The sequence below is a fragment of the Microtus oregoni genome, unplaced genomic scaffold (assembly GCF_018167655.1).
Source record: "Microtus oregoni isolate MIOR12 unplaced genomic scaffold, Mior012 000018F_ref0000195, whole genome shotgun sequence".
Lineage (NCBI taxonomy): Eukaryota > Metazoa > Chordata > Mammalia > Rodentia > Cricetidae > Microtus > Microtus oregoni.
This window is the reverse complement of record NW_024543077.1, coordinates 37,015,919-37,042,604: the sequence shown is the minus strand read 5'-3', so window position 1 is coordinate 37,042,604 and position 26,686 is coordinate 37,015,919. Positions and strand designations below refer to the sequence as shown.

The 26,686-nt window shown below is 41.8% G+C and overlaps 1 protein-coding gene across 1 annotated transcript in view; it reads left to right on the top strand.

Annotated features, from left to right (window-relative positions):
• Sf3b1 (splicing factor 3b subunit 1) overlaps nucleotides 1–26,686 on the top strand; it is a 48,136-nt gene that overhangs the window by 7,517 nt on the left and 13,933 nt on the right. Inside the window, exons 2-17 of the mRNA XM_041668189.1 lie at nucleotides 5,227–5,393; nucleotides 7,083–7,187; nucleotides 7,855–7,969; nucleotides 9,769–9,848; nucleotides 11,697–11,867; nucleotides 17,274–17,511; nucleotides 18,848–19,060; nucleotides 19,398–19,519; nucleotides 21,566–21,763; nucleotides 21,887–21,988; nucleotides 23,274–23,453; nucleotides 24,766–24,852; nucleotides 24,942–25,212; nucleotides 25,495–25,640; nucleotides 25,743–25,889; nucleotides 25,981–26,106. Coding sequence (XP_041524123.1) covers nucleotides 5,227–5,393; nucleotides 7,083–7,187; nucleotides 7,855–7,969; nucleotides 9,769–9,848; nucleotides 11,697–11,867; nucleotides 17,274–17,511; nucleotides 18,848–19,060; nucleotides 19,398–19,519; nucleotides 21,566–21,763; nucleotides 21,887–21,988; nucleotides 23,274–23,453; nucleotides 24,766–24,852; nucleotides 24,942–25,212; nucleotides 25,495–25,640; nucleotides 25,743–25,889; nucleotides 25,981–26,106 — 2,468 coding nt within the window. The remainder of the gene's footprint in view (nucleotides 1–5,226; nucleotides 5,394–7,082; nucleotides 7,188–7,854; nucleotides 7,970–9,768; nucleotides 9,849–11,696; nucleotides 11,868–17,273; nucleotides 17,512–18,847; nucleotides 19,061–19,397; nucleotides 19,520–21,565; nucleotides 21,764–21,886; nucleotides 21,989–23,273; nucleotides 23,454–24,765; nucleotides 24,853–24,941; nucleotides 25,213–25,494; nucleotides 25,641–25,742; nucleotides 25,890–25,980; nucleotides 26,107–26,686) is intronic.

Genomic DNA, 26,686 nt, shown 5'->3' with positions numbered 1-26,686 from the left:
AGCAATGCAGAAGTGTTCCCCTTTCCCCACAACCTCCCCAGCATAAGTTGCCATCAGTGTTTTTGATCTTGGCCATTCTTACAGGTGTAAGATGGACTCTCAGAGTTGTTTTGATTTGCATTTCTCTGATGACTAAGATTGTTGAGCATTTCCTTATGTGTCTTTCAGCCATTTTAGATTCCTCTGTTGAGAGTTCTGTTTAGGTCTGTACACCATTTTTTTTTAATTGGATTATGTGTTCTTTTGATAACCAATTTCTTGAGTTCTTTGTATATTTTGGAGATCAGACCTCTGTCTGAAGTGGGGTTAGTGAAGATCTTTTCCCATTCTGTAGGCTATTGTTTTGTCTTGTTGACCATGTCTTTTGCTTTACAGAAGCTTTTCAGTCTCAGGAGGTCCCATTTATTAATTGTTTCTCACAGTGTCTGTGCTGCTGGGATATTTAGGAAGTGGTTCCCTGTGCCAATGCGTTCAAGTGTACTTCCCACTTTCTCTTCTATAAGGTTCAATGTGGCTGGCTTTATGTTGATGTCTTTGATCCATCTGGACTTGAGTTTTGTGCATGGTGATAGATATGGGTCTATTTTCATTCTTTTACATGTTGCTATCCAGTTATGCCAGCACCATTAATTAAATATGCTTTATTTTTTCCATTTGATATTTTTCGCTTCTTTGTCAAAAATCAGGTGTTCGAATGTGTGTGAATTGATAATTCGGGTCTTTTTTGGGGGGTGGGAGGGAGACACTATCTCTGGTTGACCTGGAACTCACAGAAATCCTCCTGCCTCTACCTCTTGAGTGCTGGGATTAATAAAGGCATGCAACACCCTGTCCACCAAAGTGTACACTTGATCTGTTGGGACCTTGGTTAAAGAAATGGTAGAGTTTGCAGAACAGAGGAGCTCTCTCTGGGGTGCCTTTTCAGAGTTGAGAGATTCCTGCCCTACCAATCGCCTCCATCTGGAAGGAAATAGCTGTCGTAGATCAGACCAAAAGAAGTCAGTGAACAGCTTATGGTAGCGGACATCCAGAACTACATGGGGAAACCCTATCTCAGAAAAAAAAAAAAGCCAGTGGAATTAGCACCTGAGGGCCTGTCTTTGTGAAAATGAAGAGGAGGCATCAAGGAGGGTGCGCTGCCAGCTGGAGTCAGCAGTGTTTCAGGCGTAGGAAAGAGGGAAGTGCGGAAGGGCAGCCCAGTGAAGAGCTCACAGAGCTGCCTCGCGCAGCTGTGGCAGTCTAGGTGTAACGGAAGTTTGCTCTCCTCTCTTGCTTGAAAGTTAGATGTTTCCCATCTTTTTAAAAAATTTTTAGATTTATCTTCTGTGTACATGTGGTTGCCTACATGTATGTGTATAACATGTATGTGCAGTGCCCAGAGTTCAGAAGAAAGCATCAGATTCCCTGGAACTGGTTGTGAGCCGTCATGTGGGTGCTGGGAACTGAACCCCGGTCCTCTGCTACAGCAGCGGGTGCTCCTAACCAGTGAGCATCTATCTCGCCAGCACTGATGTTTCCCATCTCTTGTTTGTTTCTCTGGTGCTGAGGATCGAATCCAGGGCTTCATGAATGCTAGACAAACCTGAGGCATATCCACAAAGTATATTTAGAGTAAATTGTCAAATTTGCCGGGCAGTGGTGGCGCACACCTTTAATCCCAGCACTAAGGAGGCAGAGGCAGGTGGATCTCTGTGAGTTCAGGCCAGCCTTGTCTACAAAGCAAGTTCCAGAACAGCCAGGCAACACAGAGAAACCCTGTCTAAAAAGCAATGCCAAAAATGTCAGTCACCCAGATAATTCACAGACTCATTAACACTGCTAACATCAGTCTTGTAATTTCTGGGAAGGATGTGCTTCTAATAGGTATGTCAAGAATCAAATTCCTCTCCACACCAAAAAAAAAAAAATTATCTTATTGGGGTTTCAGTTGAATGCCATTTCCTTGTACTTCATTGGAGCAGATCCTGCATTTAGACATTTGAAAAATATCTTCACATGTAGAAAACTATTACTTCCAAGTAGAAACCAGTCAACTGGGAAAAGTGATGGTAGAGGGGCAAAGGAGCTGGAAACTAAGGATGGCGGACCGTATCTTTAATGTTGTTCTCAGGAGGCTGAGGCAAGAGGATTGCCAGGAGTTTGAGGTCAGTCTGGGCAACATTGAAAGGCTTTGTCTCAGAAATAAAAAAAGCCACACATGTTAGTCCAAGGGATTTGACCTGTAAAAAGTAAAGGGGCCGGGAGGAAGTTTTCTAGTGATGGTTAATAATTCGGGTCCTGAGCTCTTAAAGGAGGTTCTGAGTTCCTGTGTGTGTGAGCGTCACGATGCCAGTGTGATCAGGTCATCTTGACTGAGGTGGTCTTCTACTGATGATGTGGAACCATCGCAGGCTGTTCAGATGGCCTCGGCTGCCTGTTTCCTTCCAGAGTCCTGATGGAAGTGGTGGTTGTGATCCCTTCCAAAGCTTAAATCGGAGAGAGCCACACTCATCTTTGATTCTAGCACTTATGAGGCAGAGGCAGGCCAAACTCTTGAGTTCAAGGACAGCCAAGGCTACATAGTGAGCCCCTGCCTCAAAGTAACCCTTTCCTTCACCAACCAAAGCAACAACAAACCTGGTGGTTCTGCTTGAAACCCTAGTATTCCTGAGGCAAGGGGGAGGATTACACGCAAGTTGAGGCCAGCAGCCTGTCTATATTGAGAATTCCAGGTCAGCCAAGGGTTACCTGTGTCAAAACATACACACAGAAGCAAGAACTAACACCCCACTAAAGTGTTAGGTGCATATTGTAAGGGAGAAAAGCCTTAAATAGTTCAAAAAAGAGCACTCACATGTTAACCAGTTCTCCTAACTACCAAGAGGCCTCCTAGTATTTCTCTAGGAATAGAACAGTGCCAGACATAAGAAATTTAAAATATTCTCTACCATTCTGTACTTAACTATCTTCCCGTTTTCTTTTTCTTCTGTCTTCCTCTCTCTTCTCCTCCCTCCTTCCCTTAAGTTTAGGGCTGTCCTGGAACTCACTATGTAGACCTGGCTGCTGCCCCCACACTGACTAGAGCTCCAGCTGCCTCTGCTTCTCTTCCCCCCAGGTGCTGGAATTAAAGGCATGCATCACTATGCCGGCTCAGTTTTTTTTTTTTTTTTTTTCCCCCGAGACAGGGTTTCTCTGTGGCTTTGGAGCCTGTCCTGGAACTAGCTCTTGTAGACCAGGCTGGTCTCGAACTCACAGGGATCCGCCTGCCTCTGCCTCCCGAGTGCTGGGATTAAAGGCGTGCGCCACCGTCGCCCGGCTCCGGCTCAGTTGTTTGAAATACAAACCATAAACAGTTAAAAGAGATAATGGCAGAAAATCAGGAAAATGTAGCTGGAATTAGGGTTGTTCTGACAGTGCTATGTACGGTTTTAAAGGACGTAATGAAGAGGGATAGTAGTGTCTTTGAAGATGATGCTGTAATACATGCTAAGAATTTTGAGACGTAAAGCAAAAACAAAAAAAAATGGAGACAGCAAACCAATTACTTACTTTTTAAAAAGATTTGTTTATGTGTATGGGTGTTTTGCCTGCATGTATGTCTCTGCAACACATGTTGTGCCCGGGGAGGCCAGAAAAGGGTGTCAGATGCTCTTAGCTGGAGTGTGGTTGCTTGACCATACTTGGTCTTCTTCACCGCTGAGCCATCTCTCCAGCTTCTCGTGGCCTCTTGTTTGTTTTTTGAGACAAGGTTTCTCTGTTTATATAGCCTTGGCTGTCCTGGAACTTGCTCTGTAGGCCAGGCTGGCCTCAAACTCAAAGAAATCCACTTGCCTCTGCCGTCTCAATGCTGAGATTAAAGGTGTGCACCTCTGCCACCTGACTTTCTGGCTTTTGTTACCTCTTTATTTCCTTGGGCCTACCCCTTTCTTTCTTACCGGGGTCCAGCTAGCTAGTCTTTGGACTATATAAACTTGTGTCAGTGGGATTCCTGTAACTAGTGAAGGAGCGTGTCTCTGTTCATAGCCTGTAAGACCTAACCATACTACCCAACTAAGCTGGTCTTAAAATTATGATGTAGCTAAAGATGGTCTTGAATTCCTGTCTCTTCTTCTGGGTTTCTGGGGTTATTATACTTGTGTGTACAGTGCTGGGGAGTTTGGTTTCAGTACACCAAGTAGTGTGTGTTGAAAAGAGAGTAGAGTGCTGGTCATGCTCACTGACACGTGTAGTCTTAGCATGTAGGGATTTGATCCCTGGAACTCTTGTAAAAGCTAGATGTGTAAAGAGTTAGATACACAAAAGTGGGCATGTAAGTAACTTTAGTACTCTCACTGCAAGATGGAAAATAAAGAAATGCCTGGAAGGTTTTGGGCCAGCTACTGGAGTCCACTGTACAGTTGAGAAACCAGAGAGGTCCTGACCTAGGAGGTGGGAGGGGGTGGCTCACCAACAGGTTCATTACCTGCTGGGCCATTTTGTTGGCCCCACTGTGCCCAGTTCAGTCCTGTTTTATACTTGATCTTAGCCAAAGGCAGGGAAGTGATTGATCCTGTTGATTTTATATCTCACGATCGTGATACATGAATCTGGACATGAGATTACACAGCGCTGAGCAACTGATGCTCCCCTGATTGGGTCTCTAGCCCAGCTCTGGTCGTGGCGGGTTTAGATAACTGTGAGTAAAGCCCTAGTTCCTGGTCATCAACAGTTTTAATTTTTAGATAACTGTGAGTAAGGCCTGGTTCCTGGTCATCAACAGTTTTAATTTTTAGATAACTGTGAGTAAAGCCCTGGTTCCTGGTCATCAACAGTTTAATTTTTCTGGCTAGTAGAGATGGCTCACCAAGTCACTTCCAGACAAACTTAGTGACCTCAGTCTGACCCCTGAGCTCTGTAAACGTAGAAGAGAATTGTTTCCCTAGTTTTCTGACCTCTGCACATGCACCACACATGCAATAATAAATACTTTTTCATTTGGGAAGGTTTAGAGTTTCTCAGTTAATTTTGATAACGCATTCTAACAGGTTAAGTAGTAGTTGATGGCATAGTAAATCAGATCTTTGGGTTCTGTCATTTGTGGAAGGAACTAAGGAGAGGAAACAGATGTGTAAATATACAGCTCTTTTAACCTCTTCCACGGTGAAATTACATAAACTTTTCTATACTTAAGGTTATTTTGACGAGATCTAAAGGGATGCATTATATTGAGAGCTCTTTGGAATGTGAAATTGTATTCCTTTCTTACAGATATTGAAGCACAGATTCGAGAAATTCAAGGCAAGAAGGCAGCTCTTGATGAAGCCCAAGGAGTGGGCCTTGATTCCACAGGTTATTATGACCAAGAAATTTATGGTGGAAGTGATAGCAGATTTGCTGGATATGTGACATCAATTGCTGCAACTGAACTTGAAGATGTAAGTTGTAAGAGGCAAGGTTTTTTGTTTTTTGTTTTTTAGTTAAATGTAGGGGATTTTTCTGTTTGAGTTGCATGGTCAAAAGAAAAGCTATGTAGAGTTTACCGATTGAGTCTGGTTTGTGTTGTTCACATGCTCATGTGAGGTTCATCCTTTGGAGGATGGCAGCCTACCAGGGGCCATACGCTTAACCCCCTCTCCCCCATCATCAGCTGTCAGTAGTAGCTCCTCAGCTAGGGGCTGGAGTTGATGCACTGCGTGTTACTGGCTTGACCATGTGCAGGCAGCCGCAGCTGCTGAGTTGATGGATTCAGCAGTCGTCTTGTACAGAAGACACTGCTTCGCTCCCATCCTCCCCACCTGGCTCTTAAAGCCTTCCCTTTCTGACATAGTTCCTGAACCTTGAGAGGAACGTGTGTATAGACGTTCCATTTTGGCTGAACAAAGTCTTTTTTGTGGAAATTCCACATAACTTTTCTTTTGACCATCTCAAACATTCAAATTTATTGAAATGGCTATTTAATCAGTTATTACATAGTTGCAATTAGACAAAATTTATACAGATTATCAAGCTTGTTGATGGTTTTTTTTTTTTTTTTTTTGAGACAGGATCTCACATTATAACCTTAGATGACTTCTAACTCACCATATAGATGATTGGTCTCATTCATAGAGATCCACCTGCCTCCCAAACACTGGGATTGAATGTGTGTCCCCACCCCATTCCTGGCTCAGACTGGTTATTTTTATAAAATTCAAACCACATCTTTTGTCACTGACACTTTGTCCCCTTTATAGAAAGGTGTTTATATGATTGTCCCGAAGATGAGGTTCTAGAAGCTGGTCGGAGACTAATGTTTGCAGAGGGTATCCCTACCCTCTGTATCCATGTGCATGTGTGTGTTCTGAGACGGGGTCTGATATGTTAGCTCATCCCTACCCTCTGTGTCCATGTGCATGTGTGTGTTCTGAGACAGGGTCTGGTATGTTAGCTCATCCCTACCCTCTGTGTCCATGTGCATGTGTGTGTTCTGAGACGGGGTCTGGTATGTTAGCTCATCCCTACCCTCTGTGTCCATGTGCATGTGTGTGTTCTGAGACGGGGTCTGATATGTTAGCTCATCCCTACCCTCTGTGTGCATGTGTGTTCTGAGACGGGGATCTGATAGGTTTAGTTCATGCTGCCCTTAACCTCGCAATTGTCCTGCTTCTGCCTGAACCAAGTGCTAGGCTTAGGAACTAAGTGTTGGCCCAAGCACTCAATACGTTCTCTTACCTAGGATCCAGTGATGGCTCTGTGTTCTAGAAGTTAGGGAGCAAGTCCCTTCTTTTTTTTTTTTTTTTTTTGTTTTGTTTTGTTTTTGTTTTTTGAGACAGGGTTTCACATTTGGCTGTCCTGGAACTTACTTTGTAGACCAGATTGGCCTTAAGCTCACAGGGGTCTGCCCGCGTCTGCTGGGATTAAGATGTACACCACCACTGCCTGGTGTGGCACACGTCTCACACTAGAAGGAGCCGTTTATATTGCCATGTAGACATACTGTGAAGGAAGCCAGTGCATTTGATGGCAGTCGCTGTTGACGGGTGGTTAAGTAGCTGAGGAGTTGACAGTCTGCCTGTGGCAGTCGCCAGACGGCGGATGCCGTCCTGGTAGCGCTCTGTCTGACGGGTTTGTGACTTTGATTGCAGGATGACGATGACTACTCATCCTCGACCAGTCTGCTCGGTCAGAAGAAGCCTGGGTACCATGCCCCCGTGGCACTGCTTAACGACATACCGCAGTCGACAGAGCAGGTGAGTTGAAGGGAGTGAGTGTCCGTGGAAGCATCTGGCTGGCTTGGGAGCCAGCAGTGACTGTTTTGTAGAGGTGATCCTCACAGGAAGTGCTGACTTCAGGAGACTGACCAGCCACAGGCACTTGTTTCTTTCCTTCATTTTTTAAATTTTAAGTAAATCACTTTATTTATTTATTTGGTTTTTTTTTTTTTAATAATTTTTTTATTAAGAAAAGAAGAAAAAAAACATAAACAAAAAACAAGTTTCCACCTCCTCCCAGCCTCCCATTTCCCTCCCTTATTTGGGTTTTTGAGACAGGGTTTCTCTGTACCTTTGGAGCCTGTCTTGGAACTAGCTCTGTAGACCAGGCTGGTCTTGAATTCAGAGGCTTGCCTCTGCCTCCCGAGTGCTGGGATTAAAGGCGTGTATCATCACTGCCTGGCTTTGCTTTTTATTTTTATGTCCATTGGTGTTTGAGGGAGTCGGATCCATTGGATCTTGGATCCAGCTTACAGTTGTGAGCTGCCATGTGGGTGCTGGGGATTGAACCAGAGTCCTGGAAGAGCAACTAACGTAATCGCTTGAGCTATCTCTCTAGCCTCTACACTTTTTTCTTAAGCAGTGGTTTGTTTATTTGCTATGTGTCTGGGAGGTGTTGGTATTAAATGAGCATGCTCTTTTCCAGTACGATCCATTTGCTGAGCACCGTCCTCCGAAGATCGCAGACCGGGAGGATGAGTACAAGAAGCACAGGCGGACCATGATAATCTCCCCAGAGCGTCTTGATCCCTTTGCAGATGGTAATCCTTTCCCACTCTTCCATACGGATTCAGAAATTTATTTTCATTAAGTTGTCTTTAGCCCTTTGATTTTTTTTGGCATGCTTATGAATTTACTTTTCGTTTTTAAAGACCCCCTTATAGATTTGTATAGATTTGGTTGAAGTCACAGATGCCATATTCTTCATCTTTATAATGCAAGTTTTCTTTCCAGGTAGAAGGACAAGAAAATAATGAGCCAATGCCATAGAAACGCAAAGGGTTAAAGGTTTTTCTTTTACTTTTGTTTTGGGTACTCTTGGTATACTTTGAACAAATGTATTTTTCTGCTCAAAATACTTTCAAATTATTGCAAGTTTTTATTCCAAATTCTATAGCTTTGGATTGTTACTTTTGAGAAACTGTTTCTCACGCTAGAGTCCCCTCATTGTTATAGCTTAGTAAAAATGCACCTCCTTTGCTCTATGCAAGTTTGTAGTTAAAACAGAAGTTATATACAAAGACTTTGGTGTTTGTGTAGTTGGAGTCTGTTGTGCTAATTGTAGCGTGCAAGGGGCATAGTGAACCTGATGGAAGCTTTCCTCGGGTGAGTGAGCCCCACCATCCCAACTAAGTGCCTGTTTGTGAAAATAGATTCTGCTGCAGGTTTGCAAATTAGATTTTTCAGCCTGCATGAATTAATAAGGATATTCTTTTCTTTACTTGCATAATTGTAATTGATTTAAACATGTATGTCAGAATTCACAGGCCCATACTAACTGTCCTTAATTTCTCTCCTACAGCAGTACTGCTATATGCCAGTCCTGTCTGCATTCTTAAGGGTGCAGCTCAACACATCCTCTCTAGATTATGGTGAAAAAGTATTCCAAAGGAAGTCTTATCAGAGCTAGTGTCAGAAAGAATGACACTACCAATTGGGCATGATCGTCAGCATAGGAGATGTCTTAGCATTTTATTATTTTGTCCTAAATTTTAATGCTATACTACTTGTATAGCTAATTATCACATTTCTGAAGCATAGTGTGCCTTTGTTGATCTTGTTATATACTGTTTGGGCTTCTTTAAGATATTTTGCAGTTTGAAAAGCAAATACTGAAACTTACCAAGAGACTAACACATCTCTTTGTACACCACTTGTCTTTGTGTTCATTGTAATAACTGGTAGAAATAATATATCTGAAGTAGTATGTTTCCAGTTGTAATTGTACTTTTTAAGAAATAGAATTATATTTTGGGTCAAGAAAAATAATCTTTAAAAAGCACGAAGCCCTTTTTAGTAATGTGACTTGAGTAAGATTGTAGGTATATTAGATTTTCTCAGTTACTACTGTTTAGATCACTGTATGGAGAACTTATGTAGTCAGTTACTGCAGTCAGGATTTTAACAGCTTGCAACAGGTAATGTTTTGAATATAAATATCTTTCCAAAGTGTTACTAATGGTAAAGAGATAATTTTCTAGGCTTCTATTCTGCTGCTTGAAGTCAGAACTGCTGATGGAGACAAAGGCACGAAAGTGTACGTATTCCGGATTAGCAACCCAGGAACCCATCACTTCTGAAGACTAAACTGTGCTGTCATTTTGCTTATCTATGCATTAAAATAATTGTTTTAAACTGCTGTAGATATGTTTGTGTTCAAACAGGTTAAATTGATCAGCAAACTCAATAAAAAGTAAGATGTATAATTATCAAAGTTTTCCACCAAAAAATAAATTAAATGATTATGGAATAACGTAATATTAGAGCAGGGCAGAGAAATCAGCTGACCCTAATGCCTTTTATTTATTGTGCTCTTTCCTGTTGCTGTTCTTTTCTGCAGGAGGGAAGACCCCTGACCCTAAAATGAATGCCAGAACTTACATGGATGTTATGCGGGAACAGCATTTGACTAAGGAAGAGGTATGTAATGGTAGAGAGATGATGTAAGAAAACTTAAAAGAATTTTATATTTTAGTTTTTATTGTTCATAGCAAGTTTTGTTTTCTTTTTGAGACAGGGTTTCTCTGTATAGCCCTGGCTATATTAGAACTCGCCCTGTAGATCAGGCTGGTCTTGAACTCACAGAAATTTGCCTGCCTTGATCTCCTGAGTGCTGAGTTTTAAAAGTGTGTGCTACCGGCAAGCATTTTTTTTGGGGGGGGGGGTTGATGCGGAGATCCACCTAGCCTACTTTGGTCTCCTACAAGCTAGAGTGCTGGGATTGAAGGCATGTGTAACCATTGCCAGGCATTTATTTTTTAAAGATGGTTTTGTGTAGCCCTGGCTGGCCTAAAACTTGGATCTGGCTGCTTCTGCCTTTAAAGTGATGGCAAGGTGCCAACAAGCATGATTGGACTGTAGTATTCAGTCGTAAAAATTAAGTAAATAATCATCCCAGAATTGTATCACCTTTAAAACTTGATGTTTTCATTTATTGGATCTGTTTGGTCTCTGTAGGCGCAAGCCTGTGGAGGAAGGTTATTATACCTCTGGAATCTAGTGGTCACATTAGTTCTTAATCCCTGCTGCAGATTTGGTTTGATTGTAGTTGGAGAATTCTGAGTAATTCTTTTGGCTTATAGGGATAATTCTTTGTTAGCACAGATGCAGTGCTAGGAAGCCAAACCTCAGCTGTTTGTTCGTAGTTTCTTGTTTTGATTACATTTATTTGTGTATGTTCCTGCCTGGTATATGCCATGGCATGCCTGTGGAGGCCAGAGGACGACTGGCAGGAGTCAGTTCTGTCTACCAAGTGAGTCCCAGGAACTAAATGTAGGTAACAGGCGTGGTGACAATTGCTTTTGCCAGCTGAGCCATTTTGCTGTGCTGGTCTTGGTCTTATTTTTTATTTTTTTTATTTTTTTTTATTTTTCGAGACAGGGTTTCTCCGTAGCTTTTTGCTTCCTGTCCTGGAACTAGCTCTTGTAGACCAGGCTGGCCTCGAACTCATAGAGATCCGCCTGATTGTTCTTTGAAGTAGGGTCTTTTTCTGGCCCAGTCTAACCTAGAACTCATTCTGTAGCTCCACAGTCACAGGCTGGTCTCTAACTCACCGGAATCCCCCTGCCTCAGCTTCCTGAGGATTAAAGGATTAAGTAAAGTTTGTTAGATGAATTAAAAGAGAATTGGAATCTTATTTTAAGATGAAAGCCTAAATTAAATGTATTTTTTATGACACTTAAGTTTTATTTTTACTTTTCTTGTTCCTTTTTGGTTTTGAGATATCTTGCTATGTATTTCTGGCTGGCATGGAACGCACTCATTGATCTTGAATCAAAGCAGTATTCCCGCCTTAGACTGTGGGTCACAGGCATGTGCCACTGCCCTGACTTATTTTGTGTCAGTGAGTTTTAAAAACTTTCAGTTGCATATTTTCATTTCTCTGCTGTTGAGTGGGGACTAGAGATTGTACTTTACAGTAAGATCTGTTTCACTAGCTTCAAACTTAGGCTGTTAAACCTCTAGAGTTGCTTATATGCTGTTTAGAAAGAAGACGATGCTGTAGAACTACAGGTGCATAATAGCAGAGAGAAGGAACAGGCCAGGACTAGGGACAGAAAATAAAGAGTGGGAATATTAAATAGCTCACTCAGTAGAAATGAGTATACTAGGGCATAAAAGCTTAAAGAATTTTTCTCCTTCCCGTTTTCTGATTCTGGGCATTCAACAGGGTTGCAGGCGTGCTTGGTAGGCATAAGCTACCCGTGAGTTCCTTCCATCTGTGAAGTGATGTGAAAGATAAGTGTTCTGCTCTTTAATGCTTTTCAGAGAGAAATTAGGCAACAACTAGCAGAAAAAGCTAAAGCTGGGGAGCTTAAAGTCGTGAATGGAGCAGCAGCATCCCAGCCCCCCTCAAAACGAAAACGGCGCTGGGATCAAACCGCTGACCAGACTCCTGGTGCCACTCCCAAAAAGCTGTCAAGTTGGGATCAGGCAGAGGTAACTTTTAATTTTTATTGCTATTTTTATATTTTTCTCTATAGAGTGTGTATTGGGTTTCTGAAACAAGTTACCATTGACTAGGTAGCTCAAGTGCAGTATTTCCTCATTCATGTGGCTCAGAGTCCAGATCTCACCAGCTAGCAGGGGGCTGTCTGGTGAGAGCACTTCTCACTGTTTTCTCATAGCTCTTTTCTTACAGGGTTCTGTTTTCTTATTCCTTTTGACCTCATTTGACCTTGAATACCTGCAGTCTCCAAATGTGACTAGTCACATCAGGGTTAGAGCCTCAATACCTGAATGGGGTGTTGTTCATCCCTATGCTGAGGAGTGGTTTGTTGTTGTTCTTTCAGTGGAATGTCTGTCTGTCTGTCTCTCTCTCTCTCTCCTTCCTTCCTTCCTTCCGTCCTCATTCATTCATTCATTCATTCATTCATTCGAGACAAGGTTTTGCCTTGTAGCCCTGGCCAGTCTGGAACTTGTTATATCGGCCAGGGTAGCATCAGACTCTGAGATTTACCCGCCAAATGCTGGGGTTAAATGTGTGCATCATGCACCACACAGGGATGGAATAATAATTATTTAGCATATTGTATGTTTAATATTGGAGGTTGAGTACAATATTGTAGTCTTCCTTATTTTCTTCTTGGATAGGCCTTTGTCCACAGTTGGTAATTGGGTAACACCATTATTTTCTTGGCTAGCTTATACTCTGTTGACCTCTCTCCCTCCCTCCCTCCCCCGACTGAAGGTTTCTGTCCTGCATGGTCCCGCAGCCATTAAGTCCCAAAGAAACACTCAGAGGTCTACAATAATTATAAACTGTTTGGCCTAGTAGTTCAGGCTTCTTATTAACTCTTACATCCTACATTAACCCATAATTCTTGTCCGTGTTAGCCATGTGGCTTCGTACCCTTTATCAGTGAGGCATTCTCATCTTACTTCCTCTGTGTCTGGCTTCCTCTTTGACAACTGCCAACTGAGTCTTTACTCTTCCCAGAATTCTCCTGTTCTGGTTGTTCCACCTATACTTCCTGCCTGGCTACTAGCCAGTCAGTATTATTACTAAAACAATACAACTGACAAATCATTACAAAGTACAAGACCGTTGTCCCCTCAGCGCTCCCCCCCTTTTTTCTTTCAAAACAAGAACTCTGAATAATCTTCTTTGTTTAGCTTTCTTCCTGACCATTAGCCATAACAACTTGTAACCAACACTAAACAAAGAAACATCTATAATCCATTTTTGGGGGAATGCAGGTGTAGTTTTCCAGGCTATTTCCTGCTGATTGGGGGGTGCTGATAATCTTATGGGGATCTAAAGAAAATTTATAATTATCAAGTCATGACTGGAATATTGTGTGAGGCTTGATGATCTCAGGCAGCAGTCTTGAGGCTGTTCTGGATGTAGAACTCAGACATCTGGGCCATCCACTTCCACTGGAGATTTCTCAGGGGGGTCTTCCTTGATCAAACCTGATTTTTCTTAACCCAGAATAAATCCACAGCCTCCCATTTCCTCTGGAAACAAAAGCAAAACCTCTTCTCCAAAGTAACATATCTTTTTTTTTTTAATTTATTTATTTATTAAAGATTTCTGTCTCTTCCCCGCCACCGCCTCCCATTTCCCTCCCCCTCCCCAGTAACATATTTTTTGACGTAAATTTTGAAGTCAAGGTATTTTCAAAATACATATGTTGGATTAATCCAGCAGCACTTATAATCAAATGTCTTTTAGCAGCTGTTGCTCCTTCCTCAGCAGTCAAACAATTCAAAGACAGCACAATAATATACAGTATCCAGATTATCTGTGTATTTTCCATCTTTACATGACTTTATTTTAAACTCTTATTTATTTTTATTTTGAAATTTTGTTTTTTTGAGACAAGGTTTCTCTATGTATCTCTGGCTGTCCTGGAACTCTTTCTGTAGACCAGGCTGGCCTTGAATTCACAAGAGATCTGCCTGCCTTTTTTATTTTTTTCGAGACAGGGTTTCTCTCTGCCTCTGTCTTTTGAGTGTTGGGGTTAAGGGCATGTGTCAACACTGCAGGGCTTGAACATATTTGCAAAAATGTGTGTAACAGAATTGACCGTTTTAACCATTTTAAAAGCTTATATTCCGTGGATTAAGTTTTGTTGTGCTGTCAGTTACCAGACAGAAACCTGATCCTTTCAGTGTTGCATCTCTGTCCTTTTCCCACAGAAGATTCTCCGTCTGTTTCCTTCATGTTACCAGTCATTGTCCTAAAAATAAACTTGTAGAGAAACCGTTCATTGACCTTCAGATACCATTACTTTGTCTTCACTCTGAGTGCTTTCAGTGAATTGTCTGTCCTTGTGGTCCCCTCCTATTTAGTAGTCTCCTGACCATACATGTTTGTCTGAATATCTGGGTGTAGTAGCCTGACCTCATTGTTACTGTCTTAATTGATCACATTAGTTAACTAGCTTATTAGTAGGCTCAAGCCTCTTCTCTTAGATTCTGAACTTGAGTGTCTTTTCGGTCTCTGCTCACTGGTTGCTGTTTCTTGTTCGTGTTTGCCCGATCCTCGTTACCAGAACATTGGCTGCATTAATGATCAGTCTCTGTAGTGCTTCTGCTTAGGCTCTCTTCCTAGTGCTCCACTGCTGCTGCTTCTACAGGGTGGGTGTTGGATCCTCTGCAGCTCTGGGCACTGAACTTGGATCACCTCTTAAAGACAAGGTTTCACTGTGTATCCCTTTCTAGCCTTGAGCTAGCTGTTTAGACCAAGTTGGCGTCAGACTCAGATTCTTCTCTTGCTTCCTGAGTGCTGAGATTAATGTCTTGTGCCATCATGCACACCCAGAGCTAAGTTTTTTTTTTTTAAACTTTTTATTTATTTATTATGTATACAATGTTATGTCTGTGTGTATGTCTGCAGGCCAGAAGAGGGCACCAGACCTCATTACAGATGGTTGTGAGCCACCATGTGGTTGCTGGGAATTGAACTCAGGACCTTTGGAAGAGCAGGCAATGCTCTTAACCTCTGAGCCATCTCTCCAGCCCCCAGCGCTAACTTTTAAAAGCCAAGATAAACTTGTTTTACTTAGCACAGCTCAGCTGTGTGCTTATAATTGGATAGAAGAGTAAATTTTTAAAAAGCTTCATTTACTTTAGTGGCATACATGTCTGTGAGTGCACACCACACGTGTGCAAGTTCTGTGAGACCTCCTAGGAGCAGCTGTCGGATCCATTGGGATTGGAGTGAGGTTATGAGCCCCTGTGAACATGCTCAGGTTCTCTGTGAAAGCAGCTAAACACGCTTTGTTTTGCCTCTTTTGCTTTTTTTTTAATTTACAAGTTTTTTAAATAATAAAAATAGTTTTTTAATAATGAAAATAATTTTTTGAAAGAAAAGTAAAAGAACAATGGCAAATAAATAGGTAGAGCATATAAATGAAACTTCATTGACTCAGGGTTTACAATATCCAGAAGAGATAGCTGGAGTAGTCTGAATAAGAGAACAAAAAGGTAACATCATCGATCAAGAGCACACCAACATCCAGCAGATACCAACTGGGGAAAGTGAGGCATTTAGCTCAGTTCCTGGGGTAGCTTTTTTCTCCATGGATGCCTTTTCTTCCCCGCTGTTGTGCGGGCATGTTTATCATGTGTAAACCCCAGGTGTCATCTGCTAGACACAGTTCACCTCTCAGCTGTTCTCAGGAACAGCTTTTGCTCTTGGACTCTTTTGCTCTTCTTCCTTTTTCCGATTGTAAGCGGGAGTCGGCTCCACCCAGGAAGTGTGTCTTAGAAACAGTTTGACAAGCATGCTTGGGCCTGAATGAGATTTAACAAACTTAGACAGCACTTGGCAAATCACCTGTACAATATCTGTCACAAAAGTTGACAATCCTGAATATTTGCTTTTCCTAATGATTGATTGATTTATTTTTATGAGTGTTGGTGCTTTGTCTGCTTGTATGTCTGTGTGAGGGTGTTTGTTAAATCCCCTGGAACTGGAGTTAAAGACATTAGCTGTGAGCTGCCATGTGCACTGGGAATTGAAACCTGTGTTCTTTGGGAGAGCAGTCAGCGCTGAGCCATCTTGCAGTTCTGTGTTTTATGGCTTAATCTCAGGCTTTTCATCATCCCGAATGAAAGCTGTACATTGGTTTTGAGCATAAGCATTTGTAAGACAGTAAGCAGAATGATAGTCTAATTTTTAACAGAGTATAGGAAACAAATAAAAGATGCGTTTATTTGGTTGGGTTTTGTTAGAAAAATTTTTTAGTTATTTTTTTTAAGGTATAGAGGTATGTGAAATAAGATTTTTTTGCTTTGTTTTTTTTTTTTTTTTTTACTTCAGTAGTATTTTATTTTTTTTTATAAGACATGTTTATTCTTTTTTTTTTTTTTAAATTTATTTATTTATTAAGGATTTCTGCCTCGTCCCCACAACCGCTTCCCATTTCCCTCCCCCTCCCCCGATCAATTCCCCCTCCCTCATCTGCTCGAAGAGCAATCAGGGTTCCCTGACCTGTGGGAAGCCCAAGGACTGCCCACCTCTATCCAGGTCTCGTAAGGTGAGCATCCAAACTGCCTAGGCTCCCACAAAGCCAGTACGTGCAGTAGGATCAAAAACCCACTGCAATTGTTCTTGAATTCTCAGTATTCCTCATTGTCCGCTATGTTCAGCTAGTCCGGATTTATCCCATGTTTTTTCAGACCTAGGCCAGCTGGCCTTGGTGAGATCCCAATAGAACATCCCCATTGTCTTAGTGTGTGGGTGCACCCCTCGTGGTCCTGAGTTCCTTGCTCGTGCTCCGTCTCCTTTTGCTCCTGATTTGGACCTTGAGATTTCTGTCTGGTGCTCCCGTGTGGGTCTCTGTCTCTGTCTCCTTTCATCGCCTGATGAAGGTTAATATTCCTGAGGATGCCTATGTGTTTGTCTTTGGATTCACCTTCTTATTTAGCTTCTCTAGGAACATGAATTATAAGCTCAATGTCCTTTATTTATGGCTAGAAACCAAATATGAGTGAGTACATCCCATGTTCCTCTTTTTGGGTCTGGCTTACCTCACTCAGGATAGTGTTTTCTATTTCCATCCATTTGTATGCAAAATTCAAGAAGTCCTTGTTTTTTACTGCTGAGTAATACTCTAATATGTATATATTCCATACTTTCTTCATCCATTCTTCCGTTGAAGGGCATCTAGGTTGTTTCCAGGTTCTGGCTATTACAAACAATGCTGCCATGAACATAGTTGAGCATATACTTTTGTTGTATGATAGGGCCTCTCTTGGGTATATTCCCAAGAGTGGTATTGCTGGATCCAGGGGTAGGTTGATCCCGAATTTCCTGAGAAACCGAAACACTGCTTTCCAGAGTGGTTGCACAAGTTTGCATTCCCACCAGCAATGTTTTTTTGCTTTGTTAAGACCCCTGGACATACCCCTTCTTTAAGATGGGATGAGACACCAGGTCGTGCAAAAGGAAGTGAAACTCCTGGAGCAACCCCAGGTTCAAAAATATGGGACCCTACACCTAGTCACACACCTGCGGGAGCTGCTACTCCTGGACGAGGCGATACCCCAGGCCATGCAACCCCAGGCCACGGTGGTGCAACTTCCAGTGCTCGTAAGAACAGATGGGATGAGACCCCCAAAACAGAAAGAGGTGGGTACCTTTAATGGCGTGTAGACAAGTCTTTGGATGAAGTGTTGACTTGAGTGTTGTGTTTCAGGCTGAGGTTTGTACTTTCTAGTATAAATATAAATACAGTATAAACTTCTATGTAACTAACCAGCTCCTGCAGAGGTGGAGCAGACTGACTCTTGAGATGTCGGAACCCACTGAGGCTGTGTGTCTTTTCTATTACTGTTTGTCTCAGTACTCAAGCATAAACACATACAGTAGGTAAATTTTTTCTTACTTAATAAGCTTCCAGCTTTGGGCTGGTGACATTGCTCAGTGGGAGAGGAGCTTACACTAACCAAGCCTGAGGACAGCGATTTGCTCCCTGGGGCCCACGTGCTAGAAGGAGAGCCCCAGCTCCACAGTAACCTGGGACCTCCGTATGTGCATCATGGTCTGTGCTCCTCAGCATACACAGTAAATAAGAACTCAGCAAATGGAGAGTCCAGTTCTTTCCCCCTTATGAAGAGGCTGGGGATTTTAGGAAGAATCATAGAAGATAAATTTTATATTTAAAAAAAATGGAAGATAATTTTGTGCTTTGTTTTTTTAGCTTTAAAAAATGTTTTGGAAACCATATCACTAGGCTTCAACTGCTGAGTCTCTTGCCTCAGCCTCTTCTATGTGCGTTTAAATACACCAGCTTTAATTTTTTTTAAGATTTATTTTTTATGTATACAGTATTTTGCCTACATATATCCTATAGGCCAGTAGGGGGCATCAGATCTCATTATAAATGGTTGTGAGCCATCAATCAATGTGGTTGCTGGGAATTGAACTCAGGACCTCTGGAAGAGCAGTCAGTGCTCTTAACCTCTGAGCCACCTCTCCAGCCCTTAACTTTTTTTTTAAGTACACAATTTAGTGACTTTAAACATATTCATAGTATTGCACAATTATGATTATAACACATTTCTGAATCTTTTTTCAGTGACCCAAACAGAAACCGCATCCTTTAAACACGTCTCTTTCTCTACCACCGTCTGATTCCTGCTAGCCTCTGTTTTATGTGCTGTCTCAGAAATTTGCCTCAATTGAGTATTGGCTGTAAAGCAAGAATAACCTGACTCAAGATAAACAGTGGATGGCTCTACATAGTGATTGTGTGGATGAAAAAATTTGCTCTTTGTTTCTTACTAGTTGCTGTGTGTGCCTTTGTAGTCAGTGGAAAGTTTCAGAAACCTAAAAATACTGAACAAAACTTTTAGGTATATCTTGTTTTTGGATTACGTTCCTTTTGAATGTAATCCTACTGAATGTGGGGGAAACGGTATTTCGGTGGTTAGTAGTGTGATCTTACTGGCCTCTGTTTTTGCAGATACTCCTGGGCATGGAAGTGGATGGGCTGAGACGCCTCGAACAGACCGAGGTGGAGACTCCATCGGTGAGACACCCACTCCTGGAGCAAGCAAAAGAAAGTCTCGTTGGGATGAAACGCCAGCTAGTCAGATGGGTGGAAGCACTCCTGTTCTGACTCCAGGAAAGACACCAATTGGCACGCCAGCCATGAACATGGCTACCCCCACGCCAGGTAAAACTCTTACTGGAAATAAGATCTTTCTTTTGTAACTTTTTTTTTTTTTTTTTGCTGGTTTTTCTGGATTGCCTTTAATGCTAGCTTTCCTATTAAGAATCAGAATATAAAAATGGCCAGGCTGTGGTGGAGCACGCCCTTAACCTCAGCACTTAGAAGGTGGAGGCAGGTGGGTCTCTGTGAGTTGGAGGCCAGCCTGGTCTACAGAGCGAGTTCCAGGACAGGCTCCAAAGCTACACAGAGAACCCTGTCTCAAAACCAAAAAGAAAAACAAATAATTAAAAATGATCAAGTCTGGCACTGTGGCTCACTAAGAATTTTGCTGTTTTGATAGGTCACATAATGAGCATGACTCCTGAGCAGCTTCAGGCATGGCGGTGGGAGAGAGAAATTGATGAGCGGAACCGCCCACTTTCTGATGAAGAATTAGATGCTATGTTTCCAGAAGGATACAAGGTACTAGCAACAAGTATACGATAAATGTGTTTGTTATTTAGGATATGAGTTTTAAGCATTTGGTTAAAAAAATTGCCTAGCAAATTGCCCAAATTTACTACTAGTCAATCCCTCCCTCCCTCCCTCCCTCCCTCCCTCCCTCCTCCCTCCTCCCTCCCTCTCTCCCTTCCTTTCTTCTGGTACTACTAAGTATATTTCAGTTGAAAAAGTAATGGAAAGGGGGCTGGAGAGATGGCTCAGAGGTTAAGAGCATTGCCTGCTCTTCCAAAGGTCCTGAGTTCAATTCCCAGCAACCACATGGTGGCTCACAACCATCTGTAATGAGGTCTAGTGTCCTCTTCTGGCCTGCAGACATACACACAGACAGGATATTGTATACATAAAAAAAAGTAACGGAAAACGAGTAGCATGGAGCTTTTATTATTTCGCCACCTGTGGAGGTGCCTACCTTTAATTCTAGTGATTGATGGGAGTTAGAGGTAGGTGGATCTCTTGACTTTGAAGCCAGTCTTGTTTATATAACAAGTTGCAAGGTTAAGACCCTGTCTTAACTCCCGTCCCCTCAAAAAACAAAAAAACCAAACACCCTTTTATTTTGTGGGCTGGAGAAGTGGCTCAGTGGTTAAGAGCATATACTGCTCTTTTGAGGGACTAGAGTTCATTTCCCAGCACCCACCTGTGAATCTGTGAGAACCCAGTGCTTTCTGTTAGCCTTCTCGGGCACTGTACTCAAGTGGACAATCTTAAATCCAGGCACACGGTTATATACAATTCTTAAAAATCTTTAAAAGATATTATTTCATTTTTAATTATTTGTGTTATCATTTGGATGTAAATTCAGGTGTCTGCAGAAGCCATTGCAATTCCTCCACTGGAATTACAGGCGGTTGTGAGTTTCCCAACATGGCTTCTGGGTTCTGAACTTTAGTCTCACAACTTGAGATGCACGTGTTGTAGATGACCGAGACCTTTCTCTAGTATCTGCTTTAAAACCACTGTTAGATTTGGAGACTGTCTCTCTATGTAACTATGAGATATACTGGGCTGACCTTAAACTCAGAGATCTGTCTAAACGGTATCCCACCACACCTGGCTTTTATTACTTTTCAGTAAGGGATCGCAAGACTTACTGTCTTACCCAGCAAATCGTAATTCACTACAAAAAAAAGAGTCTCATTGCTTTAAAAACCAAATCTTGCTGTTTTTAACTCATATTTTTAGACATTGTATGGGTTTTGCAGGGGGTTTAGTTGGTTATTTCTTTCAGAGGGTCTTGGCAATTTCTTTAGTTTTACTTTTCTGTATTTAAGTCAGTTTTGTAGAGTTGGTTCATTCATTCATTCATTCATTCATTCATTTATTCATTCATGCAGTGTTTTACTTGCATGTGTTCCTGTGGGCCAGAAGGCACCAGATCTCATTACAGATGGCTGTGAGCCACCATGCGATTGATGAGACTTGAACTCAGGACCTATGGAAGAGCAGTCAGTGTTCTTAACCAATGAGCCATCTCTCTAGCCCCTAGAGTTGGTTCATAAAATAACATTTTTATAGCATTGGGTTATGTGGATGCTCACTTACTGTATTTCTAAAATAAACGAATGCGTGACTTTTCATTTCTTAAACAAAGCCGCATAAGTTTATTCCTGTTTGAATGAGTGGTTATGGATGTTTGCTCTAAGAGCACCTTCTCTGAAACCACTGACTTGCAGGGTTGAGAGATTTCAAGTTTTTCAGTTTCACGTCTTGGCTTGACATGTTGATATTTCAAGCATGTTAATGTTTGAAGGTGACTAGAATTTATAGAATGTTTCATGTATTCCTTTCTCACTTAAATTTTATTTAACAAATTAAAAATGAAGTATTTTTCATAAACATCTTCTTAACTGTTAATTAACATTGAACAGTGGGATATGTTTTCTTCAGGTAAATAAACCTGCTAGCTAGCTAGTAAGTTGTAACATCTCTGTAAGTGTAAATGTTCCTGTGCTGTTTCTGGGTGTGGACAGCCAAGGCAGCCCTGCTAAGTGTGTTGTCCTCTCTTAGGTCCTTCCCCCTCCAGCCGGTTATGTCCCTATCCGGACCCCAGCTCGTAAACTGACCGCAACCCCCACGCCTTTGGGCGGCATGACTGGGTTCCACATGCAGACGGAAGATAGGACTATGAAGAGTGTGAGCGACCAGCCGTCCGGGAACCTTCCGTTTCTGAAACCCGACGACATCCAGTACTTTGATAAGCTGTTGGTAAGTGACGCTCCAGCAGCAGTGTTGCTCTTGGTGGGGATACAGCCCTCTGACCTCACCTCTGGCCTCACCTCTGGCCTCACCTCTGACCTCACCTCTGACCTCACCTCTCAATCACCGCAGGTCGATGTGGACGAATCCACACTTAGTCCAGAGGAGCAGAAGGAGAGGAAAATAATGAAGTTGCTTTTGAAAATTAAGAATGGTACACCTCCAATGAGAAAGGTAACTTCTATTTTTTATTTCTTTGGCTTTTTGAGACAAGGTCTTTGCACAGTCATGATTGCCTTGGAATTCACTATGTAGACCAGGCTGGCCTGGAACCTTCAGAAATCCAGCTGCCTCTGGCTCTCAAGTGAGGCAGTTAAAAGTATATACCACCCATAATAGAGAATAAAGGTGTGTATCAATCTGACTCCTAGTTCTAGTTTATTAAATTATTTATTTTTGTTTGTTTTGAGATAGGTTCTCAAACTGTATCGCAAGCTGGCCTGAAACTCATAGCCCAGTTTGAATTTAGTCTGATAGCAATCCTTTTTGTTCAGACACCTGAGTGATGGAATTAACAGAATAAGACGTGGCGCTCTGTTCTGGTTCCTTATTTGGCGTTTTATATGGTTTCTGATAAATTGCTTAGCTTGGCCTTAAGCTTCTTCAGGGAGGCCTTGAGCTTTGGATCCTCTTCTTCTAGAGTGGCTGCTTGGGGTTACAGTCCTCGCTCCAGGCTCAGTGGGTTTAATTCTTCTCCTCATCAGGATATGAGAGAGCTAAATTCTTTCTGTGTTTGACAGCTTTAAAGTGTTCAGAACTAGGGTGATGAGTGGAAATTATGTGAGCTGTTTATTAACACCCAGCGTGACTGAAGTAGAAGGCTCAGCTAAGGCATATGGTGTATGCTTACCTTTTTTTATATAACATTTATAGGTGTGCACACATGGCGATAACTTGTAGGAATCAGTTCTTTCCTTCTGTTCTGTAGGTTCTGAGGATTGAGCTCAGATAATCGTCAGGCTTGGTGTCCAGCCAGTACCTTTTACCTTCTGAGGAATGTTCTTAGCCCTAAATTACCCCTAATTCTTTTCTGCCCATTTATTCATTTATTTAGTGCACACATACATGCGTGTTTTTGTACATTGGGTGTGGGTATGTGTGCAGGCAGGCAGGTAGGTGATACTCCAGGTATCACCTGTAGAGAGCTCAAGAGGACAGCTTTTGGAAGTTTGTCCTTCTGTTTTTTAGCTCCGAGGGGTTGAAGGGTGGGGTCATTGGGCATAAGCTCCTTTGCCTTCTTCCCTTCTCACCAGCCACTAAGTTAATCACCCTTTTTAGATGAGTTGATAACATTGAACTTGGGTTATGTGAAATTAAACATTAAAACAATTTATGACAAAATTCTTATTACTATATGTGGATTGTCTGTCAAAATATTATTCCTGGTAAAATTCACTTCTTCTGAATGTTTGCTCATAAACAAAAGTAAATATTTTCATTTCTTTCTGCTTTTCCCTAGGCTGCCTTACGTCAGATTACTGATAAAGCTCGAGAATTTGGGGCTGGACCTTTGTTTAACCAGATTCTTCCTTTGTTGATGTCTCCTACACTTGAGGATCAAGAGCGTCATTTACTTGTGAAAGTTATTGATAGAATATTGTATAAACTTGATGACTTAGTGCGGCCGTATGTGCACAAGGTTGGTTCTCTAAGTAGTGTTTAATGGTTTTAATTTTTAGTTTTTGGGTTGAATTCTATTTTCCACTATGTGGAATCCGGATTATTTTTTTTTTTTTTTGGTCAGGGGAGGGGTTGTGGCGGGGCACATGTTGCTTGAGACAGGGTCTTTCTGTGTAGCCTTGTAGACCAGGCTGACCTCAGATCACCTGCCTTTGCCTCCTGAATTCTGGGCTTAAAGGTGTTTGCCACCACTGCCCAGCCATTTAATATTTTTATAAATTTCAATATAAAGAGTCGGGTTTATTTTATCGTTTGTCCTCATGTTTATAAAGACTTACTTCATGGGTACGGCTGTTCGCCTGCCTGCATCACTTACATGTTTGCTGCCCTTAGAAGCCAAAAGAGGGCATTGGATCCCCTGAACTGAGTTACACATGTTCTGAGTTGCCATGTGGGTGCTGGGTATTGAACCTGGGTCCTCAAGAAGAGCAGCTGGTGCCATTTAACTACCGAGCCAGTCCAGTTCCTTTCCTTGTATTCTTAAAATTTTAAAGTTCAAAACTTTAGTTGATTGTATACAATCATAGACTAGAAAAGTTTACTATTTTATAGCCTCTTCAGAGATATGAGTGTTGAATTAGTCTGTCCTGATCTTTGGGAGTTTATTTTTAAAAGATTTATTTATTTATTATGTATACAATGTTCTGCCTGCATGTGTCCCTGCAGTCTAAATTGGCACCAGATCTTTTACAGGTAATTGTGAGCCACCATGTGGTTGCTGGGAATTGAACTCAGAACCTCTGGAAGAGCAGCCAGTGCTCTTATCCACTGAGCCATCTCTCCAGCCCCTCTTTTAGGGGTTTTGAAAAGGTGTCTCACCATGTTATTGAGGCTGGCCTTGTCTATGGTGCAGGTGTGCTAACTCTAGTCCAGGATCTCCTGTCCAGGCAATGGGACTTTGCGAGACAGTCGCCTATGGGCGTTCCCAGAGTCTCATTTCCTGCCAGAATGACAGCATTGTTTTCCTCCCAGAAGCAAGTATCAATATATAAGAGTTTTTATGCCATCTTTACTCTTGGGAGTTACTACTCTTTTTTTTTTTCCATTTTTTTTATTGACAGATTAGAATGAGAATGCGTATTTTATTTTGTATTAGAATAAAGAATCATCTTTATTAAGACAATTCTTATATATTTTTAAATATAAAATGTTATCTTACCTTTTGCTTTCACCTATATCTAGGACTTGACAAATTACCCCTCGATTAGCAAAGTTCTTTGATAACTGTAAATTGATGTGGAAATGTAATTTCTTTTTTTTTTCTGTTTCAGATTCTCGTGGTTATTGAACCACTGCTGATTGATGAAGATTACTATGCTAGAGTGGAAGGCAGAGAAATTATTTCTAATTTGGCAAAGGTATTCACACTAAATTCCTAGAAAGGAAGTTTGTCTTGCTGGGCTGGGATGGATGGTAACTAAAGCTGCTCTTGGTCTTTCCTCTGTAGGCCGCTGGTCTGGCTACTATGATTTCCACCATGAGACCTGACATAGATAACATGGATGAGTATGTCCGAAACACAACGGCTAGAGCTTTTGCTGTTGTAGCCTCTGCCCTGGGCATTCCTTCTCTATTGCCCTTCTTAAAAGCTGTGTGCAAAAGCAAGAAGTCTTGGCAAGCGAGGCACACTGGCATTAAGATTGTACAGCAGATAGCTATTCTTATGGGCTGCGCTATCTTGCCACATCTCAGAAGCTTAGTTGAAATCATCGAACATGGTGAGTGGTGATAGAACTTTCACCTGTGAAAGATCAGCTGTCCTGAATGTTTGGTTACTGATGGGGGCTGGGGAATAACTGAAGGGCTTCCCCATATAAATGCGTCATACTTTGAAAAAGGGTTTGCTGTATTTTCTGTTAAGACACTGCGCTTGCCAGAATTCTGTCTACTGCAGAATGTCTTGCAGTTGGGATGGTTAGATACATTGCTGAAGTTTGGATTGCACTGTGAAAATGGGCGGTGGGTGCCATGCCTGCTTACGCCTGTGTTTGATTGTGTAGGGCTTGTGGATGAGCAGCAGAAAGTCCGGACCATCAGTGCTTTGGCCATTGCTGCTTTGGCTGAAGCAGCAACTCCTTACGGTATCGAATCTTTTGATTCTGTACTCAAACCTCTATGGAAGGGTATCCGTCAACACAGAGGAAAGGTAAATCCACTCTTGAGATTCTGGTTTGTTGCTGTCCATTAAGGCCATCTAAAGTTAATTTACTGATTTGTGTGTCTATTTACATATTTTATTTTTAAATAGGGTTTGGCCGCTTTCTTAAAGGCTATTGGGTATCTTATTCCTCTTATGGATGCAGAATATGCCAACTACTATACTAGAGAAGTGATGTTGATCCTTATTCGAGAGTTCCAGTCTCCAGATGAAGAGATGAAGAAAATTGTATTGAAGGTAATTAGTTGTTTCAGGTTGTAGGTGCGCATCTGAAGGTTGAAGGAGGCCTTGAGAGCGCAGGGATAGACGTGCTGTGTTGTCCCGGCAGGTGGTGAAGCAGTGCTGCGGGACGGACGGGGTGGAAGCCAACTACATTAAGACAGAGATCCTCCCTCCTTTCTTCAAACACTTCTGGCAGCACAGAATGGCTCTGGATAGAAGAAATTACCGACAGGTAACCTTTCATTTTTAAAATTTGAGTCGCAAAAGTCTTTCTGACTCTTTCTCTACTTAGAATGCATATTACATACTATAATTTGCTTTGGCTGTCTTAAAATTTATATGTTCTTGACTGTGACAGGAGATGGACTTTTAAAGCCCTTTTATTTATTTATTTATTTTCTTTTTTTTGTGATAGGGTTTTACTGTGTAGCCTGGAAATTGCTATGTAGACCTTACTTAAATTCATGGATCCCCTGCCTCTACCTTCCTTTTTTTTTTTTTTTTTTAAATATTCTGTCTCTGTGTATGCCTGAAGGCCAGAAGAGGGCACCAGACCTCATTACAGATGGTTGTGAGCCACCATGTGGTTGCCGGGAATTGAACTCAGGACCTTTGGAAGAGCAGTCAGTGCTCTTAACCACTGAGCCATCTCTCCAGCCCCTCTGCCTCTACCTTCTAAGTGCTGGTATTAAAGGCCTGCTCCACCATACCTGGCCTCTTTTGTGTCTATGTGTGTGTGTTTTTAAATGCATTTAATGTAAAATTTCCATGAAACTGGTGCATTTAAAATTTAAAAATGTTTATTTTTTCAT